Source organism: Calidris pugnax, unplaced genomic scaffold (assembly GCF_001431845.1).
Source record: "Calidris pugnax isolate Ruff unplaced genomic scaffold, ASM143184v1 scaffold246, whole genome shotgun sequence".
In the NCBI taxonomy this organism is placed as follows: Eukaryota; Metazoa; Chordata; class Aves; order Charadriiformes; family Scolopacidae; genus Calidris; species Calidris pugnax.
In genome coordinates this window covers 2,061,375-2,073,404 of record NW_015090989.1, presented here as the reverse complement: position 1 = coordinate 2,073,404, position 12,030 = coordinate 2,061,375, and the positions used below count along the sequence as shown (strand labels likewise).

Below are 12,030 nucleotides of genomic sequence, written 5' to 3'. Positions count from 1 at the left end.
TTTTTTTTTTTTTTTTAAGGGCCCATGGGTTAGCTTCATGGAATTTTTATTTAGAGCCTTTGCAGTTTGCCTAATTTATTTTTGAAAATACTCATCAACAGGGATTGTGCATGTCTTGCTCTTATTTCCTATGAAATGTCAGTCAACAGTTCTGTCAAAACATATGAATCTAGAATCTACAGCTTTTTCTGACAGTGTTGAAAGTCCATTTGAGAAGAATTTGTATGGTCACCTTATGAAATTAATTTTTTCCTATTGGACAATATTGTTGTGTTTCTAGGAAGTCATATGGAAAGCAGATTTGTAATCTGCATAATCTAGCACTTCTAGATATATTTATTATTTCATATTGTATTCTGAGTTGTGATTAACAACGAACTTATACATAGTTCTTAAAAATAAAAATAGGTACCCTAATTAAACAAGATAGGTACATATGTTGTACCAATCTGTGAATAGCTTACAAAGGTTTTTATGGCCTCAGTCAGATTGGAGCTACAGAGACATTTTTGATGACATTTCAGATCTTTGTAAACAAAATTATGTTTTCATTTCTTGCAGAATATACTCTTTCTTTGGGAATAATTTCCCATCGTTCTCTCTATAACTTGGTGAACAAAGCCTAAATAAGAGTGTTCCACATGTTTTACACCCTGACCTGAGAAAATATGTGCTATTAAGGGTCAAGAGTCCTAATTTGGAGACTAATGGGAATTAGGATTTTTTTTTTTTTGTCTCGGAGCAACAATAATAAAGAGGAAGAAAACTGTCAAAAAAAAAAATCTAATTTTGTTAATAAATGTTACTTATTTCAGAATTGTTTTAATTTCACAGAATCCAGAGAGAAGGTGGGTAGAAAGGACTCTCACAAAAATAATTTACTCTGCTCCAGTTTGACATACTTTGAATGGGGAATGCTTGAACAAGAGACAAGTCTGGGAGTTAGTGCCGTATTTAGTTAAAAATTAGTTCCTGTTAGGGCTCTGTTAGACTGTTTGATGGAAGGGTAAAAATGAGACTTAGGTCTTGGTGGTATTCGAGGGTTTCTTTTGGTCATTGTTTATGTAAGCTTTTGAAACATCAAATTCATATAAAACTTAACTGCTGATTGAATTGTAAATATTGGGAAATTTCTATATTAATTGGAATAGAATGTGGACTAGGGAGAAAAAAGGTGGGTACTGGTTATGCCTTTCTTCAGCTTGGTTCTTCATGGTTTTGGGTGGTGAATCACTGTTATTTAATTGGCCAGAGTTTGGCATAGGTTTCTTATGTGTTATTAACCCATTTTCTCTGTTGCCTGCATTTTCCCGTCTGTTCTTAAGTCTGTTGAACTTCCTAGAAGGTTAACCTGCAAAAGTTGAATGAAAGTCTGGTTCTAAAGTAGTCTGCATTATCAAAATATGCTCAGCAGATGAAAAACATGCAGTGAAAAGGTAGTCAGACCTAAAATTCTTAGTGTCTTATGAAGAAAGCACTTTGCCAGCAGCATTATCAAAATATGCTCAGCAGATGAAAACATGCAGCGAAAAAGTAGTCAGACCTAAAATTCTTAGTATCTTATGAAGAAAGCACTTTGTCAGCGTAATGGCTTTGTGAAAGCATCACAAAGAGAGCAAGCTTGCTGTTAATCGGTTTTTGTCCATTCTGGAGGGTTTCAGACTATAAAGTGACACACTTACTGCCACTGAGAGCAAGATTGTTTGTATAGCAGTAAACTGTGCTCTTCTTTCTGGCAGGAAGAGTCATTTGCTTAAAGGCTGTACATCCTTAAAGAGTTTGACAGAGAGAACTGTCTATTTTCCCTCTTTTTATTTCAGTTTACAGAATAAGAATACAAGTAGCTAGCAAAATGTATTTAAATAATACAAAATACAATATTGCATCACATTTTCACAAGTATAACCATAAATACTAATTACTAGTGTGCCTTAAATGCTGAATACTACAGGAAGCTGTATACAATACCCTTATGTTTGAACCCAGGCAGCTACATTATTTTACAATATCTGTGTATCTAAACAACCATTGTTTGTTGTATCTAAACAAACATTTAAACTTATTTTAACAGCTGACCAATCCAGCCTCCTGCATGAGTTCTTCAGTCCAATGGAAAAACTATTCTTGGAAGGGAAAGGTTCTGCAGGCTTAGATATTCACTTTCTTCCCTTTTATCTGGAAAAGCGATACTGCACTGTCATTCTGGTTAATGAACTGGTAAGAATAGAAAGTATGTTCTGTGAGTGATTTTCATGTGATAGCCTAGTCAGTTAAGAATCAGGATATGTTTGCCAATTAAGTGTGAATAGGGTAAATGAATATACAAATTGGTTACGTATTTATTTTAAGGTAATGTTTTTGCAGGCATATGTAATTATAAAGATGTGATCTATGTGCTAAGTTTTGGAAATGAAAATATTTTCCTTTTTTTTTTTTTTCTGTTAAATTAAAATATTCCTATAATTCTTGGAGGAAAATGTTGCTTGAGAAGTTGATCACAGATTTATGTAAGATTTCAGGCTTCAGCTAAAAAAAATAAACTAAAATTTGCTGCCCTTTTATCTACAAGTAATTAGAATTGTATGAAATTCTGCAAGTTACTTTTCACTGCAAAATCATTGCAAATAAACAAAATACTGCAAGGAATGTTACCTTGTTGGCTTTTCTAGGCAACTCATCCTCAAAAGAAACATGGATTTAAATAATTTGTCTTGATGTGGGAGCAAAAATAATGCTTTTGGATGAGATGTAGGCAGGCAAAGGATAAAGTCTTTACTGTACTGTACTTCTCCCTGTACTTATCACTGTATCTAGGATATGCTGTCAAAGTAGAATAATAATTATTTTCCTTGCTCTGTCTCTTTTATATTTTTTTATGCCAATCCAAATACCATTCAGTCCTTGTCATCAATGCAGGTAAAACTTGTAGGTGATTGTATGTGAATACTGACTCCATTACCTTTCCATTTCTCTTGACTTGTGTAGCCTGGGTTTTGCCATATATACTTCATTGAGGTTGATTTCATCAAATTACCACAATCTGGTTTTGACCAACTTTCAGTGCTTAAAATTTGCCCTCCATCTTCTTTGATATCCCTGTAAACCTTTATCTCAGTCCTCACAATCCTATTTCTGTGTCTAGTTCATCTTTTCATCCCTTTAACCTCTCTGCTATGTTTTTTCTCTAGCTGGCAATGTTTCTCAACACCCTGTTGTTTTTCTGATCTTTTTTTTTTTGTGTATGGTTGATCTCAAGGCTTTCATTCTGCTTCTTACTTTCATAATACTATCTCTGTGTTTCAGCTTCCCACCTGTGCAATTACATACATCTGCCATTCTCTCTGCCACGTTTTTATGATTTGTAACAACGCATCCAAAACTAAATGACTTATTCTTTTTCTCCTGCATATACTCAGCTTCCATATTTTTCATTACTATAGAACGAGACACTCCTGTTAGTGTTTGGTGTTTGCTTTTATTGTTTAACCAGGACTTTGGCTGTGCAGGTTGACCAACTTGCTTTTAAAGGAAAATAAGACTAATAGAATGATGCCCGAGCCTGTCTATCTGACCCTATTCAATATTTAAAACCACGAGCCATTTTTTAAGAAAGCAAGCCATATGGCTGGAAGTCTTAAAGAGTGTACAGTTCTCTTTAGTTTCTTGAAAATTAGCAGAGAGATAGAAGAGGGATAATTCATCAAAGCCTACACTGAGCTCATGCCATAGCCTTATGGTATTGATATCAGGGAATCACCCACAAAGAGGCTGTATAAATGTCCCCACATCAGAAGATAGCAATCTTTGCGGATGGTTCAATGTAAAATCAATCCAGTGCTCAGCATCATCGAAAAAGAGAAATTAATAGGAAAGAAATAGACATCAAAATGTGAAACTTCATTATACCTTTGTAAAGAGCTATGATGTAAGCATCTTGAATATTGTGTGCAGTTTTAGTCACCCCAGCAAACAATAAAATAGGGATAGGGGAAAAAAGAGAGAGAGAGAAACAAGGATGATGTGGGGATACAACAGTTTATAGAGATAGATACTGAAAAAAATATTTTTTCTGCAATTAAAGAAGAGATTGTTAAGGGACATAACAGGTACATAAGATAATGAATAGTTTGCAGAAAGTTAATAGAGCGACTGTTGCAGGATATACTAACTGAACCAAATTCATTACTTTTTCATACACAATGTTTAACTTACTTAACTTGTCACAGGACACTTTGGATGCTGAAATTGTTAATTATTCAAAAGAAATTAGCCAAACTCATGAAGGTTAGATCCATCAGTTTTACACAGTGAAATAGCTAGTTGCAGTCTCTAGATAAGGAAGACCCCAACCTAAAACTTTCTGGGAGCAGATCTGAGAAGGATCTTCTTTTACTTGCTATGATTTTATACTCTTTCTTTAAACCTCCGCTATTGGCATTCTCCCTCTTTGTTTCTTTATTGGAAGGAGAAGTATATGCCCTGGCTGAGGATGCTCATGCTACATCAAGTATAGAGCCTGAAAACTAAATAATTTCATGATGACAATGGAAATGGAGACATCTTCATGGGAGGAAACCAAATCTAACAGAAGTGGTCAGAGCTATGGCACAGCTGTACTTTAGGTGGAAAAGGAAAAGAATGTTTCTGACAGCCCCAGAGTTGCTTCCAGTATTGATGTAGAAATCTCCTAGGGAAAGGCAAAACTGCAATATAGCTAGCATGTTTTTTGAGCTGTGCAGTAACAGTACAGGAAGAAATTGGCTTGCTTAAATATTGTGTATGTGACTGCAGTATTTCAATCATACCATTATCTAATTGACAAATGATGTAGCTATCATGCTGTATGATAATATATATTATATATATATATTTAATTATTTATTTAATTATATATATAATTTATACAATTTAATATCTATGATAAAAATTTGAAGAATGTCGGTTTCAATTTTTCTTGAAAACAAAAAAAAATATTGAGACAAATCCTTCAGAAATGTTATAAACAACTTGTGCTGTAATTTCAAAGTTTAGAGAAGTTAACATACAGGTTATTATATATATATAAAAATATATATATTAATATATATTATACTGTATAATTTTATCTCTCTCTCTATATAATTTATATATTGATTAACTTCACTGGTTTGTTTTTTCTTTATATCTTTTTTTCTGGGATCAATGTGAAAAATCCATTATTTCAATGATAATTTATTGTCATAGTTAATGTGACTTATGAGTCAGTCCAGATTTTCACAGCTAAATGTCTACTATAAAATTAAATGTTTTGTTAGGAGAAAACTTTGCTATCTGCTGTTCTTAATTAGTGAGTTGTGTGACAAACTGCAAATTCTTAGTAACTACACATTCTTTTAAAGTACCAGTTAGCAATGGGATTATAGATAAAGGTAACAGTAGTTGAGCAGCTATTGTATTAACTATTTTTGTCAACAGTAAACCCTACAAAATGTTGATGCTATCCTGTTTGCTGCTAATGGAAAAATAAAGCACTAAAACTATGGGGGTACTAGCTAAACTCTCAAAATGCAGTAAAATACCCATACTGTTCCAAAGCATCAAGAAAAACCTTAGCAGAAAGAGAACAAGATTTGCATTCTATGGAGATTAAAAAGCAAGAATTCTTCAAAGTAAAGAGAGAAGTGGGGAATATTGTTCCTACCTATAAGCATATTATGTCAGCAATGGCAAAAAAGTAATTGATAGCAGAATGGCACCCTAGAAAGCAGTACCTTCATGAAATTATTTGGGTACACTGTGAACTTGATAATGGTCCTTATGGAGCCAAAACACTGTGTCAAACAGGAATAATTCCTGTTAAATTGGTTCCCAGGAGTGGCTTTTAGTTTGTGTGTGGGAAACCAATCTTGCTGTAAGTTTCTTTAATCCTTCTCAAGGAAGATTTATCTAAACTCTTGAATCAAGGAAGGAAGAAAACACCAGAAAATTGAATAGCTTTCCTTCTGCTGGGTCAGAAATTGCAATGTTTTCAGCCTTAACATAAATAGCTGACAAAACTATGAATAAAGTTAAAATGAAAAAGAGATTTTTCTTATGTTATTGGCAAATATTTAAGGGAAAGCATTGCATTGATTGACAGATGAACTAAATTATATAAATAAATTATTTCCTTCATATTGGAAATGAAGAAAAAAAAGACAGAATATGAATTTTTAGGGCAGAGTTTTACAGAGTGTGGTTAATGGAAATAAAGAGATGACCTTCTGTGCAAATTATATCAGTTATTGCAGCAGTGTTTGATCCTTTTCCTTGCAATCAGTAGAAGCTACAGTTGTAGAAAAAAAGTTTACAGTAAACAAAATGAAGTTACCAAAGAAATAGTAATGTATCTATTTAATCTCCTGCCTAGTTTAGATAGATATCTATGTACCTATTTTAGATATCTTCTAGTTTTGGAATCTGATTGTTCTGATTGTAGCCTATATAGTTTGGAGTAGTTTTATTTAAATAAAAAACCCAAAACTTTTCTGTCTTTCATTTGCATCATATTTATGTTTCATCTATGATTCAGTGTTATTTCTCTGCTAATTAATTTTTCTTTTCCTCTATGAATAATGCTATCTTCCTATGTTCTATGTCATGCTTATGTTTACTGTCAAGCTTCTGTAGGTATTTTATTATTTTTAATGAAATAATTAATATTTGTTAACTTTATTTCTTCTTAATGAAGAATTTGTACATGATGCTAACCTGCCTTCTGCTCTTTTTGGCTTTCTAGAGAAATGTTACTGGCTCAAAGTGACTAAACATTTTTTTTTTTTTTTAATTCTTAACATTGAAGAACAATAAAGTAAGCTCATGTATATGTTTAAATTATATGTGGCTATAACACAGAATTAGAATTCACTTTAGTGCTCCACTTATGGTTCAGGGGATTATATCAACAGTTGCAGAGGATTCAACTCCTTGAAATTTCTTGACTTTTCAGATACGATACTCTCAATTAAAGGTACTTTATTATCACAGCAGGGTTTGAAATGATCATTTTATTTGAACATAATTTTAGAATAATGGCTCTGGTGAATACGTAACAGTTCACAAGACACATTTTACGTATTACTAGGTTGTCTTTTAATTTAGTATTTTGCCTTCTGCTCAACATGAGTTGCTTTCTGAATTGCGTGAATGTGTATGTTCTTGTGTTTCAGATTGGAGAATTCGTATACCTGATAGAGGGAACAGGTGATAGACCTTTGCCTTCAGTATTGCTTCCAATGGATAGTCCAAATGTTCTGCATGTTAGCAGTACCTTAGAAGGTAAAGTGAATAAAAAGGATAAGAGCAAAATAGGTCAAATCATTCTCCTTAGGTTTCCATGCATTTTTGTTAAAATTAATTAAATGCATCTGATAAAAGTAGTTGTTTATAGCAAAGTGCAAGAAAGATGTTACAGTGTACTTATCAGATATTTTTCTAATGTTGTCCAGTCTGTTCTTTTCAGAGCAGCAGCTGGTTGTTAGATAACTTCTTCAACTTTCTTGTATTGTTTTCAACATAGTCTACACAAATATTTTTTCATAATTTCTCTTCTTTTCTACTTCAGAGTATAGATTGTAGTCAGATGAACCAGGACAAATCACTTTCAATTAGAATTTTTTTAGTTTTAAAACACATGATGTGATTTGACAGGCAATCCAATACTTTTGTCTTGAAACAGCCAGAGATAAATCGCTGTCAGTCCTGTTTCTGAAACAGTGTAGCTATTATTTGAAATAATTGTTGATGGCTTCTTTTAGAGGGTATTCTACATCACCTAGAGGGATAAAAGAATGGCTGTGTTGTGTAGGTACCAGAAACACTTTATTTTAAACTTTTATTGCCATCATAATAATAGTAAAATTAAACTCTGGAGACTTTTATTAACTATCGAAAGCAATTTCTGATTTTGATTTCAGTCTGTGTTAATTTTTATTTTCCCATTATTATTAAGAATCAAAAAGTATTACTGGACTAAATAGTATGTACTAGAATAATAGCATGTAACTAAACATCAAAGGAATTATTTCATTTGCGCTGGAGTTTAGGGATTTTAAATACTCTATGCAGTTAACACTAACAGCTGACAAATGTGGTGGGTTTATTTATTTAATTTTTTTTTATTTAACAGGTGCAGTAGAGCATGTTTTATATTTGAAATGTGGTATTTCTCAGATTCTTGAAGAAAATCTGAGGATTCCATTGATCAATGAGTCAAGAGAGAGGGCTCTGGCCATTGCTGCACAACAGCAGATGTCAACTATTGAGTATGAAAGAAGAAAGATAACAGGGACTCTGCAGAGCAGTAGTGTTCGAGTTGCAACTGCATTGTTAGGGCTGTCCAGAGTAGAGGTGAGAAGCACAATAATCTGTTGCTGCAATTATTTGGTTGTTCTTTATTTGTAGAACTGAATTTTTTTCACACATTCTCTAATCTGACAGTTACTAATGCCAGTTCCCCTCACACATTGCAATATTTTACATGTTCATTCTGAAGCTACTTCCTCAAGCCATGCTATTAGGAAGTGCTTCCATTAAGAAATATTGGCTGCAACTAAAAAGAGCAGTAATATTTTACTTCAGGTAGCTTCTGAAAAATAACTACCAATTCCCTTCCAACCCAAACCATTCTATGATTCTATGAAAAAAGCTTTTGTACTCTTTGTAATAGATTGTATTAGTATACTTCCTTATGCATATTTTTGTAAGAAATGAAAATTCTCAAACAGGATTTTTTCTTTTTTGTAAAGAATAGATTTTGAGAATAAATAAAGGAGCGGGAAAGACTTTTTCTTCTCTTGCAATCAATAGGAGATAATTTTGGAAAACCATAAATCTTCCTTCTAAGCTATAGCTCCTTATTTATACATCATTCCAACCTAGACATATTTTGCCATGATTTCAACATCTATAAACAAAATATTCTCCCAAGGTAGTCCATTAAACATTCAATTACTAATTTTGAATAAAATTATAATAGCAATATTTCCAAATAAGCAAGCTTTTTTCTCATGTAGAATTCAAATGTAACCTTCTGTGGATGATAGCCACACTCTGTGTTTCAATTTCCCATGTGAACCTGGAATTACCTGGCCTCAGATAGATTGCTGGGCAGCATGTCTGCTATTCCAGTTTTCCAGTTAGACTGCTCCCTGAGTATGGTTTGCAGTGCCAGTACTAAGAGGAAGAGAATTTTCCCTGGTGCTGTATATTTTTACTTTACCCATCGATACGCATGGTTGAAAGTCCTAGCAATTTTTGTTCTGTGTTTTTACTGCTTCTTTTCTTTACAGTAAGAAATGAAGAACTGTTTTGATTGTCTTTAATTATTAGACTTGCTAAAACAATAATGAATTTTTGTCTCTTTCCCATAAAAAATGTTGTGCTGGTCAGAACCTATTTATCCTGTTGGGTTTTTGTGCTAAATGGTGACAACTTGGCCAGTATTGGAATGTGCAATCAGAGTACAGAAATGACAGTCAACAAGTCTGAGGAGCCTGGAAATAGACATTTAAATGGAAAGGAGCAAGAATATTAGCTATATCTTTATTTCTATCTTTTACTTTACAAATGAGATTAAAATCGGCTCATTGAACGGTTCTGCTAGAAGTAGCATAGAACACATCTGGTAAAATAAAATTTTAATACTTTATTTTACAATCTTGGGCACTGAAGGACTTACTAGCAGCAAGGTTGGTAGTTAACCTGCTATTCTTCTTCCCAGTCCTCCAAAAGTAACCTCTACTGCCAACACAATCCAAACCATTTGTTAAAGGATTTTAAGGATTTTTTCTGTGTGTGATTAAACCTTGGTATAATTAAAAAAATAAACAAATTTGAAACCAAATAGCATCAAACTTTAATAAAGCAGTTAGAGAAATAAAGTAATGAAGAGGTAGGAAGCAAGGTTGCTAAAGCAATAGGAATCCAAAGATACGGACCTCAATATTTAAAGGAAAATGAGAGATCAAAATCAGCAGCCTTATGCTATTTAGTTCTATTAGTGTACACCCTATAAATATATACAAGGCATAACCATCCCAGAAACTAATAATCTGGTTGCGTGCCCATTTCTAACTATGAAATCTTTAGTTGCTTTTAATGAAAAATGTTAAGAAAGTTCTGAATTCTATTTTTAAGTATAGAATTGTGTTAATTTCTTATCTCCTGAGTATTTCATTGATTTGATTTCTCCTAACATTTTTAGGTAGTAATAAAGGGAATATAGGATGGAACTCTCTGCTACTGTTGAGACTGGGACTGGCATTATTTGGAATAATTACAAATTGCCTTTGTTAATGATCAATAAGAGGAAACTGTAGGTGAGAAGTTTAGGTGAACATAGATAACAAGGGAAAAAAAATGTATCTGGAAAAAAAGAGGAGACAATGTGGAAGAACATAACTTGTTTAGATTGAAGCTGCTAATGGTGGTAAATAGAGGGAAGTGAATAAAAGGAAGAAAGAGATAACAGAATTCTCTAGGAACAACTAGGTTACTTTCACTTGTATATGTGGGGGGAAGGATGTTGCAGAAAGAGAAGTGAAATTCAAAATAACATGCCTTAGTTTTTCCTGTTTTCTGGAATCTACCTAAAAAGGCACAAATTTCATGCAGTGTCTAGAAACTCCTGATAGTCAGAGATGCCAATAGTCCCCTTGTACAATTAAACATTATGATAGGTAAGGAAAAGTCCCGTTCTACAAGAACATCAAACCTAAATCTTGCACTTCCCACTGTGTCCACATGTGTCCTTATAGTTAAGCTGTAAAAAGTATTTACTTAGGCTCCATTTTGCCTCCCTTTGAATGCATGGGTCATCTGAGGGTGGACACCAGATCTCTGTGTCATATTCCAGCTGTGAGGACATTATACATTTTCTTTTTAGCCTTCTGTCCATGTGACTATTTTTATCTTAGAACATCATGGTGATGAGTTTAATTTTTGATCAACGGAAAATGAGGAGAGAAGCAGCTGTGGGTCTGCTGCTTGGCTGATTCACAGCATTGATCTGATCTTATCCTACGTCTGTCCAGCTCTGATCTTCAAACTTTGTGCTCTTCATAGTGCCCTGGGATTCAATAAGGATTTTGTGATCTTCCATGTGATGACAGAAAAGCTCAGTTTAATCAGTTTGCTTTTTTAAATATAGGTGGGTTTTTTTTTTTGTAGGAGGAATCACAGTGTCCTTGAAGAGATACTATAATTAAAAAGTTACATTAGATATGTTTGAATAGGAATGAACTTTTCATAAAGGAATCTGCAGTCAGATTTCAATTTGTCGAAGTTATAACTGGGACCAATGTCTTTTATATTACATCACTTATCTTTTGATATGGGATTAAGGGAGATGGCAAACATGATTGATTACAGGGATTCTGAGAGATTGAGATCATAAAGTTCTTTTATACATGAGGAATGGTTTTAGAAGAGTCATGGTCCTGGAAGGAAGAAATTGGGCTAAAGTAGGGTTTGGAAAACAGTAATATGCAAGAAAAGAGTAAGGTGTCTCAGCACTCATAATAGCGTCTGCCATCCTATATACATAGAAAGTGCAGATGGTAAATCTAAGAAAATACCTTGGAAAATCTAAGAAAATACCTTGGAAAATCAAACAGTCTTTGAAAAACATCAAGTTTCATTCTGATGCTTTATATACCCTCCAATCCTTTTTCTACAAATTATTCTAAAAAAAATTAATTATGGGAACTGAATGCAAATACTGTTCTTAACTGGTAATAACACTTCCACACTTGGAATATTATGAACCATTTTGTTGACGAAGTGCATGTTGGAATCTTTCTTACTGTAGCACAGCAGCCTCAGATCTGCAGTTGATAATGAGAGTTACAAAATATTAAATTCTGTTTAACTCTCACTGCCCTGAAAAATATTAAAAAGAAGGAGAGTAGCCACAGCATTTATTTGAACTGTGTTCGACATTTTCTCTTTTCTTGGAAATATTACCCTTTGGCAACAGGGTTTACTCTTGTGTATATTTGCAAGATTTTCTTT

The 12,030-nt window shown here is 33.3% G+C and overlaps 1 protein-coding gene across 1 annotated transcript in view; it reads left to right on the top strand.

Moving 5' to 3' along the window:
- CFAP47 (cilia and flagella associated protein 47) overlaps positions 1-12,030 on the top strand; it is a 306,788-nt gene that overhangs the window by 135,840 nt on the left and 158,918 nt on the right. The window contains exons 45-47 of the mRNA XM_014954045.1: positions 2,072-2,217; positions 7,188-7,296; positions 8,147-8,367. Of these exons, the coding sequence (XP_014809531.1) occupies positions 2,072-2,217; positions 7,188-7,296; positions 8,147-8,367 (476 nt within the window). The remainder of the gene's footprint in view (positions 1-2,071; positions 2,218-7,187; positions 7,297-8,146; positions 8,368-12,030) is intronic.